This window comes from Pterocles gutturalis, unplaced genomic scaffold, assembly GCF_000699245.1.
Source record: "Pterocles gutturalis isolate BGI_N339 unplaced genomic scaffold, ASM69924v1 scaffold43136, whole genome shotgun sequence".
NCBI classification, from domain to species: Eukaryota; Metazoa; Chordata; class Aves; order Pterocliformes; family Pteroclidae; genus Pterocles; species Pterocles gutturalis.
Genome location: NW_010099337.1, coordinates 1 through 22633, shown reverse-complemented (window position 1 = coordinate 22633; position 22633 = coordinate 1). Strand labels below are relative to the sequence as shown.

The following is a 22633-nucleotide window of genomic DNA, read 5'->3' as shown; positions in this document are numbered from 1 at the left end:
AGGGGAGCTCATAGGTGAGTCGGGGTCTCTCTGGCCGGGGTGTCTCACAGCCTGTTACGCTGCTCCGGCCTTGGTTTTAAATATTTACTAAGAGAAACCACCTGTCATTTAGAGAGAGCAGCTGCGAGTTCACAGAGTGAGAAAGAGCAAAGTCCACCTGTATTTTCCATGCAGGAAAAGAAAGAGGAATTGGCAGCTTCCCTTAGGTGAATCTCATCAATCCCCCCCCAAACGGCATAAAATACACATTTTTTTGTATGTCTAACAGCTTTGTATTTCTCCTGTTTTGAAAGTTTGTAAGGTACTTTTAGCAAGGTGGAAAATCTCATTTTCTTGGAGGCATAAATATAATAGGCTGAACAATTTAATCCTCTATTTTTTAATCGCTGCCATAAAATCTTGATGTGTTTGCAACAAGAGAAGAGGGAAATACAGTTAGGTGTGACATTTACCATAACAACAAAACTGATATTGGGGGTATTTGTTCTCATTCACCAGATACAGCAATGCACCCTGTTACAACTGAAAAGGCAAATCCTGAGCTATCAGTAACAATCCAGGGAAGTAGCCACTCTCCTGACAACTTCCTGATGTGTCCTGCTGTGCTCTGAACTAGCATATATGCTCCATCCAGACCTAAATCTTACCAGCAAAGTCAATTAAAATAATAGGTATTTTAACATTTCCCATTACAACACATAAGAATACCAAGTAGTTTGATAACATTTTTTGTGGTTTCTGTTTGCTAGTACTTGGCAGAAGTATGGTGGGTTTTCACCTGGAAATTCGTTCCTATATAAGGGTCTGATTGTCATTGGTCAGAAGAATGACTCTGGTGCTCAAGTTCAGCTTTTATTGCTCCCTGATAAAGGCATGCTATCGTTTGCTGTTCAGGTTGAAGGGAACCTGTGCATTAAACAGCTGTCTCTATAAAATGACAGTGCTTTATTTAATCGGCTACAGTGGCATAGGCTTGAAATAAAATGACATTTATTACATTTAAATTAAGGTCCCTTAAGGTCCCCAAATGAGCTATTAATTAGATAATGGCAAAGCATAGTATTTATCTTTTAACCTCTGTTCACTTCTCAATGTACTATCAGTGTCCTGTTACCATCTGTCTCTTGGATACGTCCATGCCATTCAGCCCAAGTGCCTGCTTGGTGCTACTCAGCCTCCTGAAGAATGCTTAAACTCTCTCAGCCACTCTCCCCTGATTTGAAGTAGTGGGGAGCGTGACACAGTGCCAGTACCTTGATGTGCATGTTGAGCCAGGTCACTTCAGCTACTATAACAATTAATGGCTTTTTAATTGCTTTCATTTTAACATAGAAGTCTTAATCAGGCTAATCAGATGAATTACTGACCATAACTCAACTGGGAAAAAAAAAAGAAATCAAGTCACAGCTTTCTGGAAGTAAAGGAGATGCCTCGGGTATAGTAACATGAGATGTCCAGCCTCCTCCTTGCCTATGCAAATCTGGTCAGTAATGACTGAAGATCTGATGTTTGCTCATGCGAAGTGAGCTCGTGCTCTCGGATCACTTATCCTAGGACAGTTGTGAATTGTATCTTTAAGACAGAAACTTCTACAAGACTGATAAGGAGCAAAATAATTGCTTGAGTATAAATAATACAGTTTGTCCCACATACATAGAAAAGACACCAGAATACTGGCTATAGCTGCATTGGTTTTATTTGGGGCCTTATTTCAGGAATTAATAGAAAAAAGTGGTTTTGTCCTTCAGCATTGCTCAGTGTGTGGTTAGTTGTTAATAACACTGCCACAATACATTAGCTCATCACGGATAAGGCACTTCACATCAAACCTGTTGCAGGGATCTGGTTGAATGCCCCCATTTGCCCTCTGGATCTATTTTTTCTCTGGCTGAGATCTTGGTTCAGCATGAATTCAGGTGAATTTGATAAGCAACATAGCGTTACATCTCAGACACAGACATCCTTTAACATGACTGATTTTATTTGATCGTCTTCATATCAGAGTTCTGACATATCCTGAATTTAGTTCATTTGAAGGGCTCCTTACTGAGTAATATGTCTGAGCTGTTGGCAGCTTGATGCTGAAGTCATCTGTTGGGGGGTTCAGATCCAATTCACGCTATCGCAGACCTCTCCATAGCCAGTGTGGAGAGAGCTCTAGAAATAATAGGTGTCGAGAGTAAAAATACTCCGTCATCACTGTCACATCATCTGTTTCTCCCTTACAGCTAGGACTTCTGCAAGCTCAGCTCAGGGTGACGAATTTGTCTGTACAAAGCATTAGTACTGAGCGTGGGCTCATCCTCCTCAGGTTTACGTGTACTGTTACCAGCCCTGTGTCATTAGTTGGGCACTGAGGCAGACAGCACTAAGGGCCAGACCCATTAAATATTCAGGCATCCAAGTTCCAGAGACTAAACAGAGGACTTGCGTATCTCTGTACTTCTGTGGATCTTGACCTGAATGACTTACCATAGGGCAAGTAATCAGCAGCAGAATGAGTAATTAAAGATGGAGGCCTCAGGTCCAGGGTCCTGTTTAATTTACTCCAGCCCTGTATTGTGTTCTGCCTGCTTGGTTTCAATTTTTGGAACTTCTTGAATTGATCTGTAGCTCAGGTATTTGTGAAACTTTGATCATATAGGACATTTAAAATCACTTCTTTCTATGATCTTTGAAAGATTTGAGTTTCTGAGAAAAAGGAAGAAGACTATCAAATAATTAATTTGTTCATTAAAAATCTTTCTGCTGTTACCAATGTCAAGAAGGGAATATTGTTTCAGCAGCTTTTTTGAGAAATCTTCATTGGCATATCTTTTCTAAAGTATAGCCAAGCTCATTACCCCAGCCCATCTCAGTGCTCGTTGTTTAATCTGATAAACAGTCATTGTAAAAGTCAGATAAGATAACAACTTACACTTCGTGGGAACCATTTTGCATCAAGAAATGAGAAACATACGCCAAGTCCTAGTTAGCTCTTCTGACAGGGGTTTGACGTTTTCAGCTATGTTTAGAGATTTCTAATTGATCATCCATGAGGAGGACTGCTGTCCTTCATGGGTCACTGGAAACAGCAGTGAGCCATCAAGCTGTCTGTCTATTTGTAAAGGTTATGTCTCTTTTTTCCAAGCTGCCAATTGCATTTAAACAGCCCTTAGGCAGTACCTTTAACCAAGCAATGAACCGATACCTTTGGAAACAGAGAACCTTTGATTTCAGAATTTCATAAATCTCAGTTACGTTTTCTTAATCCACATGCTGCATTACGATTAGCTTTAGTACCTGAATTCCTTCTTTAACATTTTATTTTTAAAGTCTCTAAAGGTGAGCGACTAGCTGGAATAGAATTGACTCATTTTAGACCGAAGTGATTCTCAAAATTAATATATGTGAATAAACATACATACCTTAAGCAATCATACATGTAAACTACTGAATTGGATGTCCTTAGATATAAATTGTTTCTTCTGTGTGGACTATAAAAAAGGCTGAGTTACACATTTCTAAGTAATTTTTAAAAATTATGTAAGAATACAAATTAATTCAGAAAGGAAAGGCATAACCAATTTTACTCAAAAAAGCTGCTGAACTGATAAATCTTAAAAAATAATTATTTTTGAGCTGTGACGGCCTTTGGAAAATTTCAGCCTCAGAAGAATTTGACTTAGAAACTTATGAACAACTGAAGAAGGGAGGATGGAGGAAAGGAACTTTTGAAATGGGGTATATTTCGTCGTTACCCACGGTACACGCAATACTACACTATCAGCCATGCCACTCGTGTTTGGCAGGTGAGGAGAGTGTAGCTCTTTCTGCAGCCATGCACACATGCACATTTTATTGCCTTGAAAGCAATCAGCCAGTTGTGAATTTCCCTTTGCTATCCCTCATGGTCAGCTTCTTCACTAAGACAGTTTTAATGGTGGATATGACAATAACTTGCTCAAAATGTTAGTTGGAGCCTCAAGCCTGCCAAATGGCACACCAGCTGCATGCTTTGGCTCAGTAGAATTTACAGGCTGAATGACAGTCTCAAGGTAAAAACAGAAACTAAATCACAGCTGAGCTGACACTAAAGATGTGATCTTTTCTGAGAAAAGGGCTTACCTTCATGCATACGGAAGACAACGCAGCCTGCCCTTGATTCCCCTTTGGATAAGGGATGCTTAAGAGAGAGGCGCATTGTTTAAATCTCTCACCCATCTGATAGTAGCATTAGCAATTGAATTGGAACAAGGATATTAACTTTTGATCTGAGGTTATTTGTCTCAGTGCGGCTCATAATTATGAGAAAAAAATTATGGTAATAAATAACAAAGAAAAATGCTGTGCAAGTGGAAGTTATTATCTGCAATATATATTGGCAGAACTCACACACCCCTGCCAGGACAGGGAATAATGAAGGTTAAAATATAACGTAATAAAAAGGGCGCAGGGTAAATTTCCTTGCCATTGAGTCACTGGATTTCTGTCCCTTTTCCATAATGTCAAAATGTAGTTCAATGTGAGGGATCAGCTGATTAAACACATATGCAGTAATATACAGAGAAAAGATACAAAACTGTTTTGGGCCTGATCTTGCAAACATTACGATGCAAGTAGTCTCTGTGAGAATAACAGGAATGAATCCTTTCTGTGTTACTCTTAATAGAAAGCACACTTCACTGCACTTGTAACTATGGTAGCTTTAAATTATAGCATTGCATTTTGATTGCAATGGCAAAAAACCCCAACCTGTTTAGCAATTACAAGAAGGGCTCTCATGCACTTAATGCACTGTTCCAAAAATAAATAACTGTAAGCTGTGCCAAGAGGATATTATCTGGAATCATTAATGTTGTATGTCCTGACTTTTCCAACTTTGTTTTCAGGTGGATATGTTGCTAACAGTCTAGCAATTATGACAGATGCACTTCATATGTTAACTGACCTTAGCGGTATTATTTTGACCCTGCTTGCTCTCTGGCTGTCTGCAAAATCTCCCACAAAGAGGTTCACTTTTGGATTTCATCGCTTAGGTATGTAGATATCAGCTTTTGCTATTAACAGAGTATTGTAAGCAACAATTGTAAAGATCAGGTAATTAGAGAAGAATAGGTAACCAGAAACAAAGGAGCAACAAACCTAAAAGTTGCTGTATGTTTAACACCCTGACTAATGTCCTTTCACTGGACACTGTAGATGCACTACATAGGTTGTATTGCCACAAGGGAATAAACAATAAAGAAATAATTTTTAAAAATTTAAACCTCATCCAGAAGTGAAGTGTGATGGCAGAGTTTCACTCCCTGGGAGCAGGATGAGTCTCTCCATCTCTGTTGAACTAGGACTTTCCAGATTCAGAGTTCCATTCTGAATGCTTGATTCATCTTCCATCTTAAATAGGAAGGCTGAGGAATTGTATACATGGCAAGTAAGTATGACTTCCTACAAATGAACCATGGCTTAAAAAGTTTAAAAAGGGTTCAGAGGAGGGAAGCTGTCCCCAGCAAGAACAAGGCTGGATATGCAGCATCCATGGTTATTGGGCTGTTGCATTAGGTCAGGCCCCTGCACACCTTTGTGCTTTGGAATCGAGGCTGTTGAGCAGAAGAGACACATTCTTTGGTCACTCACTGCTTGTGTCACACACTGAGGAGCTTGGTGCAGAAGCTGAACACGTCAGTCAGTTGTTCACAACAGATTATTGCCAGTGCCCAGGATTTACGAAGTCCCTTTAACTTCCGTAGAATTATGACAGAGGAAAAAAGTCCTATTTTATGTGAAAAATGACATCTTAATCCATAATAAAAAGTTCTGGCAAGCATATTATCAGAGAGCTTTGCCCTGCCAGAAGCCACGTAAATCCCTATTCCTCTTGCACTCCCCAAACCACACAAAGCAGAGGTCAAAATGTCCCATGGTTTGCAATACAGTAGGTTATTTAACCTCTGCCCATTTTAGGTGTCTGTAAAAAGAATTATAAACAGAATTATGTACTGAACCCTGGAAGAGTATTTTTAGGATTCATTACTTCATGTTTGGAAATGTAATGATGATAAAGAGTGTTTTCATGTGGTTGCTAACTGGATATAATAAGTCATAATATACAGCTGCAGGTCTTGTAGACATTTTAACAGAAGCTTCAACCTTTATTCTTCATTAAATAGATCATTGTAGTGTCACAGTTAGCTACCTCTGCTCTACATGGTCTATAGCATATATATTTTCAAGGAATTTCAAAACTCTTGTGTAGTCATTACTTGCAATTTTTATTTTGGCTGCTAGAACAGCAGTAGAATTCAACAACTCCATCACTCCTAGTCATTTGTCATCAGTTAGTCACTAAAGCATGAATGTACACTAGTAAAGATCTTTGGGGCTTTAGAAAGAAAGCATTAACACTGCCAGTATTTCCCATTACAAACTTTTCTTTCAAGAAGTTTTAATTTTGTGATAGGAGCTCCCCTAATACTGAAACCTGACCTTGTAGGTATGCCCCTGGCATTTGCTCAGACTCTCCAGAAGGATGTTTGCTAGCATCTATACATACTTTACCCCCATTTAAAAATAATGCGAGGAGTTTATATGGCTTCGTAACTTTTCTAAAACCAAACAGTAGATACATTGAACATGCCATGGCTTAGCTTAAAACAGAAGTTAATCTTAAGAAAAGAAACTCATTTAACCACTAAAATCTTAGTTCTGTAAATCTTCAATCACTTTCAATTAAATTGAGGGCTCCATAGCACTTTGCAAACACAAAGCCCTGAGGATTTCTGCCACCTCACTTTCTGTATCTTCCCCCACTGCCCCCCATTTTACTTCCAAGAAAAATACTGGCCAGACTGATCCAATGGTGGCCCATGGGCCAAAGCTGGCCCATAGAATTAGTCTGTATTGCCCACCATCTTCTCCTTGGAGAAGACAGAGAGCAGCTTCTCAGTTCTGCAGCAGTTACTTGCTTTCTGCTGCCCAGTGGCAATAGGTGGTCAAACACTAGAACAGGTTGCGGGCTCTCTACAGTTGAAAGTACTCAAAACCCAGCTGGACACAGCCCTGAGCACCCTGCTGTAGTTGACCCCACTTTGAGCAGGACTACACGGTTTCCAGGGGTTCCTTTCCACCTCAAGCATTCTGTGTGAGGAGGAGCAACGCAGTTTTCTCTCTAGGAGGAAGAGGACTAGAGTCTGGGGAGGAGAAAGAGTTTTTGTAGCTGCAGTAAAGAAGGGGAAGTTTGTAAAGGCCCCGCAAGAGACCCCCAAATCTTGATCTAGACTCTGCAAGTACAGAAAATGCGATGGTTCAAAATGACTATACACAGTTTTCTGAAATCACATTTCTGGAATTTATTTGCCTGATTTTAGGCACCCAGTCTGAACGCTGTGGCCTGAGGGCCCAGTTTCTCACATCAGTGAATGCTGGCAATGGAACAAAGCTGCTTCTAGGGTATATCCTTGCTGTAACACATTTTTCCAAAAAAACCTATATGTAAAAAGCTTGTCAGCAAATAATATGAGCTCAGTGATAGCTTGAATTTAATGAGAGAGATGTTAAAACATGACAGAATGTTAAAAATGGGGTACAGATTGAGCATCTGTCACAGAAAAAAAATGTGTAACGTTTGTTTAAAGCTGGGAATATGTGCAAGAACTACCTCATCCCTGACCTGCTTGGCATTAAGTTAATCTATGCATACAGTAAGCATGAAAACATTCTAATGAACAATGTTTCTGGTGCTCATTATCACTTCTGTTTGCAGAACAATGAATTTTCAAACTCGTTCCCATAAACACAGCATTGTAGAGACAACAGACCTATTAGTTGCCTAGTCAAATTCCAGAAGGAAATTAGCACTAGTTTTCATTTATTTGAATTCTCTTTGAATACATAATATGTATGCTCCATCTTCAGTTTTATTCCATTTTCAGTGGTGAAAAGGAAGCTGACAGATGCAGGAATGGGTTAGAAAAATAAAGACAAAATAATGGAAGTTCCAGTCATGTCTAAAAAGGATTATATTCTTGAAGCCAAAAATAGTTCTGTTTCACCACCAAGTGGAGATACCTCCTTCTCAGCAAGACACTGAGCAGATTTAAGGATAGATATGGAATCTGGCATTTTTCCATTGCTGCAGAGACAATGTTAGTAATGACAGAATCAGTCAGTCCACTGAAACAGTGCATAGTTAATTTCACAAGAAGTGAAAGATCTTAGCTCAAATCTACAAGGCTGACATGACAATGACTCTGTGAAAGAAACTGCAAGGAAAACACTGGTTTCCGTTGCAGAAAACATGGTTTTAAATTGTAAAACCACAATACGCTATTTCTCTGGTAAGTGCTAACGTGCTATAGCTTCACGGATTTTTAAAAAAGCATTCTGGAAAACCTTCTAAGCAATGTATTATTTTTTTTAAGGCTATTGCCCTGAATAACCTGCCCACTTTGTAAAGAACACTACTATTTGCATGGATATTTCCAGGATTTTTACGTTGCTCTGAAATCATCTGAGATTGTGACAGTTGTCTTTTCAGAGCCTTGTTACTGTTTGGCAGTGCTGGTACTCATCCAGGCACTGACACACTGCCGAACAGCTGAATGCGTTGGTGTGAGTTTCTTCTCCCATAACGATGTTAACAATTCAGTGTATGGATCAAGTGATTTTGGTGATATTAAAATGCTTATATAGCTGCATGGTTTTTACTGTAATATTCAATAAATAAATTTAAGGCAGTTTTGGGTTAGAAATGACACCTTCTGTGGTAACCAAAGTTGTACTACACACTGAGAGAGTCAAAGCAGAGGGAGAAGTGAGGCAATTCTCAGATCAATTTTCTTAGAGCTAGGATACTGCCAAGAGCAGAATTATGCCCTTACTGGGGAATAAATCAGGGCAATGTGTGGAACAAGGGGGAAGAACAACCATTACAATTCCAAGTAAATTAATTCCATCTCTGATCTTTGAATTCACACAGGAAGGCTAAGATCCCAGTGATCCATCTGTCAAGTGACAGTAATGAGCATTACGCACAATGATTACAGATTACTCAGGCATGGCTGCGGATTTACATGCAATACAATGGCGCTAGCATTAAGGTTTTCCCAGTGCTTTTTGTAAAGCCCTGTATTAACTGGCTTATAACTGAGACAGTTTTTTAACTGGGCCAGCATTTTCTTGGTCAGGTATCTTGCCTTTTTTTTTCTTTTGTTTCAGCTGGAACAGGGCAATCATTTTCAGAATATGAAGCTAGAGGGTAAATGTATGTTTATGTTAAAAGGAATCTAGTGACTTATTTGGAAATACCTATATTATTTATAGTAGAACCTTAAAACTGTAGCTTGGACTTATCCTCCACAGGTTTCATATGCAATTACCAGCCCAATTTCATCACTTGGGTACTGAGGCAGACACTATAGTCCAGACCTATAAAATATTTAGGCCTATTAACCTCACATCAGAACAGCAGGAACCTTGTAGAGAGCTGTAACTGCTTTCCACAGATGTAAACGACAGCAGAAAGTGCAAGACAATGAAACATCAGGACATTTTTTAACTTCCTGATTTTCTCTTTATTTAGATATATATGCACTTTTTAAAGTCCCTGCTGATCAAAGAAAATTCCTACACCAAAATGTTAGTCATAATACTCTTACTTCTGTGAAATAATAGTATTTGGTAAACATTAGATAATGTTAAAACAGCATACTACAGCAATACAGAAGCTTACATTAAGCACTCCTTCATAAAAGGTATGTATGTACACATAGGTCAAGAAGCTTAGGAGAATATGTCTGACAAGTTTGTACTGATCAGTCGCTCAATATTTTCATCATTTTTCTCAATCCTAAATACAAAAGGATATATAAAAGTAATTTCTAAATCCAGATTAATATTGTGGACACTTGAAATCAAACTTTCTTATATCTGCAGGTGGGCTGGTGATGTTTGAAATCACCCATCTTCTCCCCTGAACAGGGCCTTTGTCTGTGACTTCTCAGGCAGAAGTTCTGGGTTGTCTGAAGACGTCACAGTCATAACTCGTGCAGAATTTTTCAGAGAAAACATAATTTAAGGGATATACAGACTGGGAAGTGTGAAGGAGTTGATTAGAACAAACTTCATTTGTTAATCCTATTTTACAAGTTTTATTTACTGCACAACTTGTTAGTTGTGCATTAGGGTTATAATACACATAAAAGAGTTAAAATAATTAAGGCTCTGTCCACACTCTAATTTGGAAACAGAAATAGATCTGAGACTCACTTTTGTAATGTTGTTTCCTTTCTGTTTGCAGAAGTATTGTCAGCCATCATTAGTGTATTGCTGGTCTATATCCTGATGGCATTCCTCTTGTATGAAGCTGTTCAAAGAACTATCCATATGGACTATGAAATAAATGGCGATATCATGCTGATTACAGCAGCTGTTGGTGTTGCAGTTAACTTAATGTAAGATCTCCTTTTCTCTCCATTAACACTCATAAATGTATTTCTGAATAAGCTGCTAATTAATTCATGGCCTGTAACTTTCTCATGGGATGTAATTTTGCTGGACCTCTTCATTTTCACAAATGAGACAAGAAATAATACCGAGTATTACTTTTTCAATTATTTGGTTTAAAAGTAAAGAAAAAGAAAAAATCAACAAAAACACATTCACCAAGCCTATTTCTTGGAGTGTTTTTCTTCTTTCACTTTCAGAATGGGTTTTTTGCTGAATCAATCTGGCCACCTTCACTCCCACTCCCATTCCCACCCTCACTCTCACGTACCTCAGTTGAACTCTCCAAACGCTACCCACAGCAGTAGCCATGGACACAGCAGTAGCCATGGACACAGCAGTAGCCATGGACACAGCAGCCTTGCCGTGAGAGCAGCATTTGTACATGCCCTTGGGGACCTGGTACAAAGTATCGGTGTGCTCGTAGCTGCATACATCATACGCTTTAAGGTAAGGAATGGCTAGTCTCTGAGGCATGGTAGATTTTTTTTTTCTTAATTTCAACTCTGGTGATTAAATTAAAAAGGGACCTTTTTATTATTATTAAAACACCCCTAAAACCAAGCAACTTCGTGATATTCTACTATAAGCTTCATACATTCACACGAAATAAGCAAAGACTATCTCCATTATGTATTTTGTAACTATTCAAACAAAAAGAGATGTTCATGAAAGTTGGAGCTAGAAGGAACTGCATTTTCTGAGTCACATAAGTGAGCTTATTCGCATACATCCTTTAACACTTTGGAACTTCCCTTGCAGCCAGAATACAAGATTGCTGATCCTATATGTACATATGTATTCTCCATTCTGGTGGTTTTGACAACAGTTCGAATTCTGTGTGACACAGGAGTTATTATTCTGGAAGGTAAGATCTGTGCACCATCTGCAGTACTTTACATATCAAACACCAGTGAGCACTGGCACTTTTCTGACATTGTGATCACCATTTCTAACAAAGTGGATTGTGTCTGGAGACCTGTTTATCCTGCTGCTGCTCTAGTCTGCTGGTTCGTGATGGCTCATCTAAGTTGCAGCAGTCTTTTGGTGTTTTTGACTTCTGCAGTGAAATGTACAGAACTTTCTAGTGTGTCTGCAGTGTCTATCAGCTAAACTAAGTGAATGTTTGCTCAGACTTAGTTCTACGCTTTCACAGTAATTACTTGTAAAATTCAAGTGACTGTGAATGCACGTAAAAGGAGGAAGAAAGCTTAGGCCAAACGGCTGGACAGGCAGTTCACCCCTGTCCTGTCTTCCCCTTTTGCACAAGTGCTGTTCTATTACTTGCGTGCTTCCACTATTAACCATAGGGGAAGCTACAAGTAAGAAGTGGTGTAAAAAGGAAGAAGAAAAAAAAAAAAAAGGCAAAGAAAAAACTGAACATAAGCTGAAGAATCTTATCTCGTGGTGACTTAGAGGGAAAGATGCCAGCAATATTCTTTGCATTATTATAACTAACATGACAACTATTACCGCTTGATCTAGTACCTTAGGAAAGTGAAAATGTTAAGGATGGAAGAAAAATCCCAGGTTTTAGCCGCACCTTCCTAGCTGTCTCATGTGAGCTATTACTGACTTTACTTTTATTATGTTATGAGGTTAAATCAAGCACCTCAAAATCTTCAATGTCAAGTGCTTTTGCTGTCATTTAGGAGGGAAAAAAATTCTAACAAAATGGAAGTTCACTGAGAAGGAAAAATGGTGGAATTTGCTTAAGAAACCTCAATTAGCTCCAAGGCAACAGCTAAGATTTAGCTGAAGAAAACAGATAAGACAACCTAGTGGTATATCAAATTCCAGATGTTTCACTTCCAACAGCACAAATTATAAACTCTTTTGACATTGAGATCTGTCATGACATTTTAAAGGCCACTGAGAGTTTGCAGAAGACAGAATTAATTTTATCTCATGTTTGGTATCACAGGGGTTCCAAGGCACTTAAATGTGGATCGCATTAAGGAAGACTTGATGAAAATTGAAGATGTTTATTCTATAGAAGATTTAAATATTTGGTCTCTCACTGCAGGAAAAACAACTGCCATAGTCCACTTGCAACTAGGTAAGCTGCTGTATAGCGTAATTCTAAATGAAATCTAAGTGTAGGAAAACAAACCCATGTTCTCTTCATATGCTTATTTAAGCTGAACCAGGAAATATCATTCTGGGGGAAAAAAATCTAACTGTGGTTTTGTACAGCAAGGTATAGAACCCATTTGCTCAGAAAGACACAGTGTAAATGAAAACGGTGCAAATATATGTTTATACTGCAACATCCAATATGGATTCTCTGGGTAAGAGGGGGAGGGAGAGGGGAAAAAAAAAGAAGTTTTCCTCAGAAATTCCCTTATTTTGTCTAGGGAAAAACAGGGTGAAGTTCTACTGTGGAACAATCTGACACAAGAAATAAATATGTTTTGCCAAAACATGGGCTGATTTAGACATCTAACAGTACCATTCTTAGTAAGGCAGCTCAATTTTTTCGGGGGTGGTGTCTAACACACACAATTTTATCAAGATGTGATTCTAGTTAGAGGATATAGATGTAAAGGTGTAGAATAATATATAGAGAGTATATAGTGACCACAGTACAATCTTGAATTAATAAATGAATGTGAACAAAAATTAGTCTAGTTGATAATACTGTGATAAATTTGGATTGTCCAGGTTTCTTGAGGAGTGAGCTCTATTAATTATTTTATTGATTCCAGTTCCTGGTAGTTCATCTAAATGGGAGGAAGTTCAATCCAAGGCCCGACAACTGCTGCTGAACACATTTGGAATGTACAAGTGCTCTGTCCAGCTTCAGAGTTACAAACAGGAAATGACCAAAACCTGCGCAAGTTGTCAGAGTTCCAGTGCCTAATTTCATGTGTTTTGGGAACTGCTGCCTTATTCTTTATCTTGTAGTCAAAGACTGAGAGCAATAAATGAAAAATTAAAATGATGAAACAGAAACCATTAATATGTGGATTTGTACCATGTGACACGCAGCAGGGAGAACTGGTGCTGCGAGAAGTGCAGTGGTTGCCCTACAGAACATGTATTACACTCTCTCCCTTATACTGATTTATTCAGTTTATTATGATGTTGAGACAAAGCTGTTTTCAGATCATTGTTTACAAACTGCAACGTGACTCTGCAGATACCTCACAAATTACAGTCCAATGTTGTCCTTTAATAACTATGTACCACAAAGTACCTGCACTCCAAATGGAGCATCAAGTATTCAGTATTTCAATTAAAGTCTCCAATGCTGATAATGGCAGGGTTCCATAATATGTCATGATTCCTGAATTCATTATACAATATTTTTGCAATAGTAATTTTCATACAGTATCTTAAACTATAATGCATACAGCACTAGTTGGATTCTTTTGGAAACTGTCCCTTTGGAGACATGGCAAAATACAGAATTTACTGTACCCAGACTAGAAAGTTAGCTTTAATCTGGGCATTTGGAGATTCAGACAGGAAGATCCTTGCCTAGACTTCCGGTATTTAACTAGAGACCCAACACTGGACCCAAAGTCTTTTAAGCGATCAGTTATCTTTAATGTATTTTAGAATAGGGTTTATACATTAGAAACAGGTTATTTATTTTACAAACTTTTGACTTGTAAGATAAATTTATTATTAATAATCTTGAATGTCTAAGCAAACATTTGATTCACATTAAAAGGCCAGTTGATTAGCATGCATTCTAATTATAATTAATAAATGTCCTGTAATTGAACATTTTTCCATAATGGTTTTGTCTTAAAAGAAAAGTCAAATGAAGGAAACTATGCTTGACGTGGGGATACTCTCAAACACAATCTACAAATGTGCAAAATACAGGCATCTAACATGAAAGCGGGGAGCAGAAGTTTTACATACGCACTATTCTCTCAGTCACAGATCTCTGATCTTTTCATCTTTGCTTTGAGCACAGCATGGCGGCATCCTGACAGGAATTCCGCTGCAATAGCAGTCCCCACGACTTAGCTTTACGAATAAAGCAAAATCCTAGCAAGCTCAGTAACCTAGTAGTGCTGGACAACAATATCATTATATTGTGTTGGACAACAATATCATAACCTCCAGAGTTAGAAAGGCCTTTTCTTTTTTATAGAGGGATGAGGCAGTTTGACTATTTATTCATCTGAACACCTCAAAGTCCACAAAACTGAATTACTTGGCCTCATGATGGAATCTCTGTACTTTGAACGTACACAGGATAGTAAAACCCGACACTAAGCTATCATACACCTCCAAGCTCAGATTTACGCCTGCTTCTGAAGTCATTTGCATTGAAGGAGCTAAGGGCAATAAGAATATGACCTGCAAAGCTCAGAAGATGGGAAGAACTTGGCTTCAAATATTTTTTCCTTATTCTGTACTTTGATCTTTATGCAGAACTTCCACTGACATCAGTAGTTGTTCTCTGTGTGGATCACAAAGGAAAATTTTTGCCCAGTAATGGATGTGGTGATATTCAGCTGTGAATACTTAAGCTATGGTTTGTTTTGAAACTTGCTAGCTTTTCACATATTCATCAGGCTGATTTATACCTGCAATTGGTGGTAACAATCTTGGCTTCTTTTCCTCTCCTTTTTTGAGGTAGGGGTCACATGATGAATTTTTATTGGTGAAAACTGACAGCACAGTATTAATATGGGCAAAGTGTACATAACACTGGATTATGTTTGCATCTGTTCTGGTAAGAAATGGGAACACTTGAGTACAGCATGGGAACACGTACAGCTCAGAGGCAATGTAGCACTGTACTCGGGAAGTTAATGCTCCAATACAAATACTGTTGTTAATTAAGCCATATCACAGTTCATGAAAAATGTTCATCCTATCCTTACAAACTTACTGCAAAAAAAATTACCACAAACAAACAGCAGGTATTTTGCACATACTAATACTCAAATAGGTTTTAATTAAAATTGGGGTTTACAGTCGATGTAATTAGAAGTTGAAGTATAGTAGACATGTATTGTATTTGGAGTTTTTAAATAATTTACTACACATTTGTTTAATTGAAGAAAAAAGCAGAAGTGTGTTGCTTTATTGTGGGTTTTTAATCAATTATTAAACTTCACATTGTTGTCTTATAAAATATTTACTTGTATTGCTGTCTCTTGTCATCCTCTTGGATTCTCACAGCAGTTGTTTTTTGAAGTGTCTGAACACTCAAGCTTACCTCAGTTTGGAGATGCTATACATAGAATTAATTATGTCTCCCTCTTCAGTCAGAACAACTTAAGTCTTGTTATTTCCAGAGCAATAATTGTACTTTAGAAAACATAAGCTGACAAAGCATGGTGAAGGAGCAGCCATAAATCAACTGGCAAAACATTCTTCAAACCCTACTACATTCACCCTTGAGGAGCCCTTGTTATCAAGGCCTACAGACTGGAAGGAGTTCAGAGAAAAAGCAACAGAAGATGAAATGAGAATCAAGAATAAAAGAACTAATGCATCTATCTCTGGAAGACTCTGAAGAGTACATTCCCTGTTTTAAGGTCTAACTATACTCACATGGAAATTTATATCTGTGTGGCCTACCTCTAATCCTTTTCTTATTCTTCATAAATTATTCAGGTTCCCTGGCACTGCTATGTTTAATGTAAGAATCCACTATTCTTCTGAATCTGCTATTAATCGACATCAAAAGGAATAGGCATATTATCACTTATAATACACCTAGTGATGGAATAAATGAGCACAACGGAATTACAAAAATAACCAAGTAAAAATGATTAGTACACTTACATATAAGGATAAAGAAATATTCAGAAAAATAACTCATTTACAAATAAGCTATCAGGAATTTATGACCTAATACACAATAACAGCACTCAGGAAGCACAAGTACCTACGAAAGACGACAGGTTATTTTTATAGACATTGCAGGATCATTTTCAGTATAATCTTAAAGGAAAGGGGCCTTAGTATAAATAAGAGTCAGGTCTAATATATTTCCAAGCAGCTCTCCAGCACATCCAGATTATTTCATTTACGTACTCTTACACTACTCTTTTCCTTGTACAAAACCCTCTGCTTGAAATTAAAATGCATTTACTTAAAGTGATTTCTTTCTCACCAAGACACTCATAAAATTCAAGCAAGTTTCCACAACTAGCAACCCTGCTTTCCAGAGCTGTGCTGCTATACTCTTGCTGACTGAACAGCAAAAATGCTGTGCAAATTCTGACACTTCTAACAGTCTACGTTGGGAAGAGATGTTTCCTTTCTTAATCTGCGATTGTCAACTATCATTTTCCGAAGCATGGATACAGCTTTGATAGCAACCTACTCATATGAGTCTATAAAGCATTTTTCTATCAAGCAGACTGCAAGTCCTCATATTCCACTCTTCTATTCCGAAATATTATCCTAAAAAGAAAATTAACAAAAAATCTATCTATTTCTAAATGTTTTCCTTGCTTAATTTTGTGTTTTGCTTTGTTTTGGTTTTTTGTTTGTTTGTTTTTCAGCTGTGTTGACATTTAGTCCTTTCAACACCAACAGCATTTCTTTCTACACCATCAGAATTACTATTTAAAATACCATACATGAACCTGGTCTTCAATTATTTTACTACTGTACATATCTGCTATTTCTCACAGAATCACTCCCAATTGACAGAATGACTAAGGAAAGCAGTTAGGTGGCATTTAGAAGGAGCTTTCTGACACAAAATCAAAAAAACCCAAAAGACACCCACCAACTAATAAGTGATAAGTCTTTTGCTCAGGTATTTTGGCAGAATGTCATGATGCTGCTGTGCTGATGCTGCATACAGCAGAGCTGTTAAGTATTATTTCTCTCTACAGATACTAAAAAAAAAATCATAGATTAAGAGAAGCTGTTGGGAAACTAAACATGATGTGTACTGCAGTAGCTTCCCAGACTCCAATAGGCTAGTTCATTGTCAGAGAAGTTCCCTTGAGATCTCAAGGGGAGGGGACTAATCCACTCTAAATACCCAGCTCATTTCCCACCATCCATCCAAAATGTCATTGCCAAGATCTTTTTTCTTGCTGGTTGCTCCAAGCACATTCAGTTACTCCAGGAATTAGCACACCTAGCTCAAACATGATGTTTCATCAGCACTTTGCATTATACCACTGCTCTCTGCTTCTCTTGCTTTTTCTTCTTGTAACATTCCACCCTCTCCATAGCTTCACTGATAATGTCCCGCTTGTACCCTGTGCACCTGCTGCTTACCTGGTCACTAAGAACTAAGAACCAAATGACTTGTAAGGTCTGTTCTGTTCAAATACATGCTTGCCCAAAGTCCGTTTCCTCTTTGATCTCTAGATGAAAAAAAGTCTTCTAGCCCCCAAGTTGCTAACTCACAAGGAAATCGGAAAACCTCTAGTTTCTCTTTCGACCTTAAAAAAAAAAAAAAACAACAAACAAAACAAAACCCAAACCAACCAAAACAAATGTCCTCCACCTTCCCCATCCTTAATCCCCTTTCCAGCCTCACCCCACCCTCCCCCTCTTTGTAACACTAACCCACACTCTCTGTGATCTGGAGCTGGCAAATCCCCTTCTGTTCTACTCTTCTGATTCCATTTTCCATGGCTGAATGCTCTGGGAAGGACCTGTACTTGCTCTTTCGTTCTGTGAAATACCTGACACAACTTTGGAAGCTGCTAGAATAAATACTGATCCTTTCAATTTACCACTATCCAGCTACCAAAGCAATCTGCTCTTATAATGCATGTGTACCTGCCTCCTACATTTACAGCTGTAAAATAATTATATAAAAATCAATATTTTTGCTCTTTTATCTCTATCTTTTCTTTTCTCTATTGTGTTCTCTTTTCTTTCAGTATCACAGTTTGAAAACTGCTAGTGCTAAATGTACAGGACAAAATAACTTAATTGCTTTTATTACAGTTATGAAGCATTTACACCTTTTATGGCATCAATTTCTGTAGAAAAAAATAAGTCATTTCATAAACACAAGCATAATTCTTTCCATATGGTAAATGCTTTATGATTTTCTTCCTGTTATACCTGGTGAAAAGATAAGTTGTTTTTCCAGGACTGTGACTACTCAGTACACGAGGGTACATAAAACCAGTTAATGCTGGCTGTCCAGTTTCACATTAAACTCAGTACTGATATATACAGGGATTTTTGATTCAGCTGATGAATACATAAAAGCAGCCAGATGGCAAGCAGACAAAAAATTTGCTTTTGTCTCAAATGCATTAGGAGCACTCAAGTCCCTGCACTCTTAGTTTTTCTTTTTCCCCAAGGCACACACAGAAACGATGTAATAAATCCTTAAATAAACTGACAAGATGTAAACATATAAAAACATATAAAACCAGTTATTTAATTCTGGTAACTTGCCTTTTAAATTCAGACTTTTTGAGAAAAACACCATAAACAAGCATTTTTCTAGTTAAGATGATGCTACATTATTTGAACCTTGTTCAAAAATCAAGTTACTCTTGATTTTTTAATAGATTTTGTGTGTTCCTTTTTCCAAGCCCACTGTAAGAAAAAGCTGACACAAAACTGTGCACTCTCCCCTCTGAACTGCCAACCTGCAAGGCCTTCCCCGAGTTTACCAGAAGATGGTGCGCTAGTCCCAGCTTTAACATAAAGAGTAGCATACCGCGTCTAACTATTGAGATTTCTACATGTCAAAGGAATGTATCTTGTTGCAAATTTTTTAAATGTCTTAATAGTAAGTAAAAAAAAAAAAAAAGTCTTATTTTTTCCTAAGGATAACACAGGGGATTCAACTTTATCATGGATGCAATAAGGAAAAGCACAAACCTAGCACAGATTTGCTAATCAATTACTGGGAAGGACTTAAGATAGTTCTTAAAGGCATATACAGGTAAATATCATCGAATACAACAATCAAATACCTCCCTCCAGTTCCAACTACATAATATAAAATTATATGAGTGGAAATTAATTGTGGGTATCTGAAATGCAATTATAACAAGTTATATTCATTAATCTAAACAATATCAGTTACCATGCAAGCCCTTTGTGTCTATGAAAATAAGTATTGCTTCTTTGGGGTGCTGAATTCATGTTTCCAGGATAATGTATACTTGCATTTGAAACATCCTTGCCTGTCTGCTTTTTTATGAAGGATCTGATGACACTTTCAAAAACATACACTGAGGAAAGCAATTTTGTTTCAAAATAGGCAGATACAACTATAAATGTAAAATATAATTGCATTTACACTGCTGCAATTGCTAGTGTAATGTTGTCTTTTGATCTAGCTGAACAACCTTCACAGAGAGAAAATGCAGACGACAGAGGCTGAAGAACTCAGAACCACAACTTCCTTCCAGTAAAGTCTTTCATTTCTTCAAGCTATTAAGCAATTCTGTATTTTCTAAGCTTTCTGCAGAAGACTAACACCTTCAATCGGGAATGGAAATTGCCCAACCAATTACACACACTGGTTTCTTTTTGCTTTAAATATAACCTAGATGGAACAAATTACGACAGTTTTCAGGCAACCTAGCTGCTTGGACTTGCCACAGAGCAAAGGTCAAGTCATATCATAGAAAATTTAAAAGAAAGTAACTCTTTGCATATCAAGAGTTAAAGGGGCACGTTAAGTAAGCTGTAAATGAAGATATGTTTTAGATACAGGCACTTGTGGATAGCTATGCAGGATTATTATTTTATTTGATTAACTGTCTTTTTAAAGCAGCAATGAAAGCAGAATATTATTCTTCCACACTCAGACTTACTAGATTTGAAGTTGCTCTAGAGGAAGGATCGAGGGAAGAGGTAGTCCCTAATTTTAGCTGTCAGAGCTAGAAAGAAGCAGCTTACAGACCAGGAGTAATAACAAAATTAAGTCTTAGTAACAGGCCCATCAACTGCTATGGCTAAGTAAGGGTATTCATACTGCAGTGGTTTTTTTGTTGTTGTTCATTTTTTTGTTGGGTTTTGTTTGTTTTGTTTTTTAAGAGTTCATACCCTGTTGAGTATGAGGTGTGTTTGTGTACAAAAGAGGAAGGAGGGAGGAAAACAGATAAAGCCAGATCATGTGGGCACTGCAGACAAGACCTGAAAAACATTAGACTCCATTACGTTACCATACAGCCAACTGTAGAGCACACTAATGCTTCTGGACCAAATTGTGGTGGTCACAAAATAAGTCAATACCAATCTGGTTTACAAAATGCAGCTTTAGTTGATCTGTTGTGCAGTTCAATGAGGATGTCTAATGACTGTTTTTACAGTTATTTTTCTCTCAAGCAAGATATGTTTTACCCATCTAGCCCACACCACACACACTCATTACTGATGCTAAGGGGGGAAAAAAAAAAGGCTGGACTGTTGCCCCCATCTCCCTTCTTTGCTGGGTTGCCATATTTTCTTTTATCTGTTTAGTGAAGAAGAAAAAAGTCCAGCAACTAAAAAAATTCTTTAACTTTTGATTTTCCTAACTCTGCACGTTGCTTCAACAAATGCTCACCTCTAGCTACAGTAATACCTTTGTGCTTTAGTATTCCTTACTGAGGAATGTATGTTACATCTGTGGTACAGCCAAACAAACAACTGTGAGGATTTCTAAAAACAGGTAAGAAAGTCAAAAACTTTGGTTCTTTATTGAGTGAATCCAACTATGACTTCAGTAGCAATTTCGTTTGTTTAAAGCACTTGGCCACAGAGGGTGTGTACCTTTGTCAAGAAGTGATACACTCAACACAAACCTCAAACAGAAACTACCACATATCACTCTGTTTTGCATACTACAAAAGCTTCCTATTTTGAACTAATACACATACAGGAACTTGAGCAAAGACAGGCCTGACTATGAAATGTTTTTATTTCTCTTAAGAGAGAATTAAAAAAAACCCCACATACTAGTACATATATACAACCCCTATAACTTTATGTTAACTCCATGCCTCCCTGAAATCAGTATAAAAATATTCTTATAGCTTTAAACCAATTTTCTTTTACATCTACTTTGTATGACATGGAGTTGTAATATTAAAATTATGGCTAAGAGTTTGGCAATGAACAGAACTGCAAGTCATTATAACTAGGATTTTGCTGTGTATTTCTGCTTTTGGGAGTAAAGTGGATACTGCAGTCTTTAAGCCAAATTCTGTTTTCTGAACATAGCAGGTTTCATTCAAAGCACTTCACAAGAGGAAAAATAAACACAGTAAAGGCAACATAATGCTAACGTATCATTTAATAGTGCTAACAGCTTTGGCAGCATAATGCTAACAGTTAAAACAATATTCAGGCTTTACTGAATTATAAAACAAGTCATACAGCAGGAGGGAGGGATGCATCATCAAATGAAATATTCTTACCAGCTTTAATAGAAAAACAGCTTTCCCTTTGTTTTGATGTAGTGAATCCGTGATTTATTACTAGTAGATGACTTTGCTTTTCTTTGGCAAACCGATAAGATTTTCCTGTTACTACCAGGGATTACAATTACTCTGCATTTTCTGCATTTACTTCCTTGTTGGAGCAGCAGCAACTCTGGTAAAGGATGATGTTTATTAGTTACCTACATACTGCAAATACATTTATTTCAATTTTAAAAATGACACACAACAGGAAATCAAGAATGAGAAACTTTTGCTAAAGTTGAATGCTTAAACACATTTTTTACACTTAAGAAATTTTTCAAACTTGTGCAGCTTTTTGACCTCTCATCTGCTTGCTTCCACAGCCACCCCGATTTGCCCTCTGTATGTCACACAATGTAACACTGTGTTGAAATAAATTGCATCTGTTCATGCAGTATATTGACCCTACATGAATTTTGCAACTAAAAATCCACATATTCTACAACACTGAAACACGAAGATTAAGAACTCCAGCTTTTCACAAACATTGTGCTGTTAACAATCCACGTTAACAATCCAGTGGGGTGATAAGGTTGGCACTCCTTGCTTACACCTCACAACATTCATCAGTCCTTTCCAAAGATGAAATACAGTTCTGCGCCAAAGGCTGATAAACTTGAGCCCATGGTCACTAGCAGTAGACCTCTGGTCTACCTGAACAGATTAGTCTCATGACAAATACCATACAAAGGAGTAAAATGACAGAAAGTGGCTTGAAAACCAGAGTTATTGAGAACTGCTGTAACCATGAAGTGGGATCACAGAATCACAGAATGTTAGAG

General features: G+C 37.6%; 1 protein-coding gene across 1 annotated transcript; it reads left to right on the top strand.

Moving 5' to 3' along the window:
- Positions 1-4: 4 nt before the first annotated feature.
- On the top strand, positions 5-13345 carry SLC30A4 (solute carrier family 30 (zinc transporter), member 4; the record flags this gene model as incomplete). Its single annotated transcript, XM_010076030.1, has 7 exons — positions 5-14; positions 4872-5018; positions 10277-10430; positions 10683-10932; positions 11245-11350; positions 12407-12541; positions 13191-13345. Coding segments are annotated over 7 exons (957 nt in total), but the record flags the coding sequence as incomplete, so codon positions are not given.
- Positions 13346-22633: the final 9288 nt, after the last annotated feature.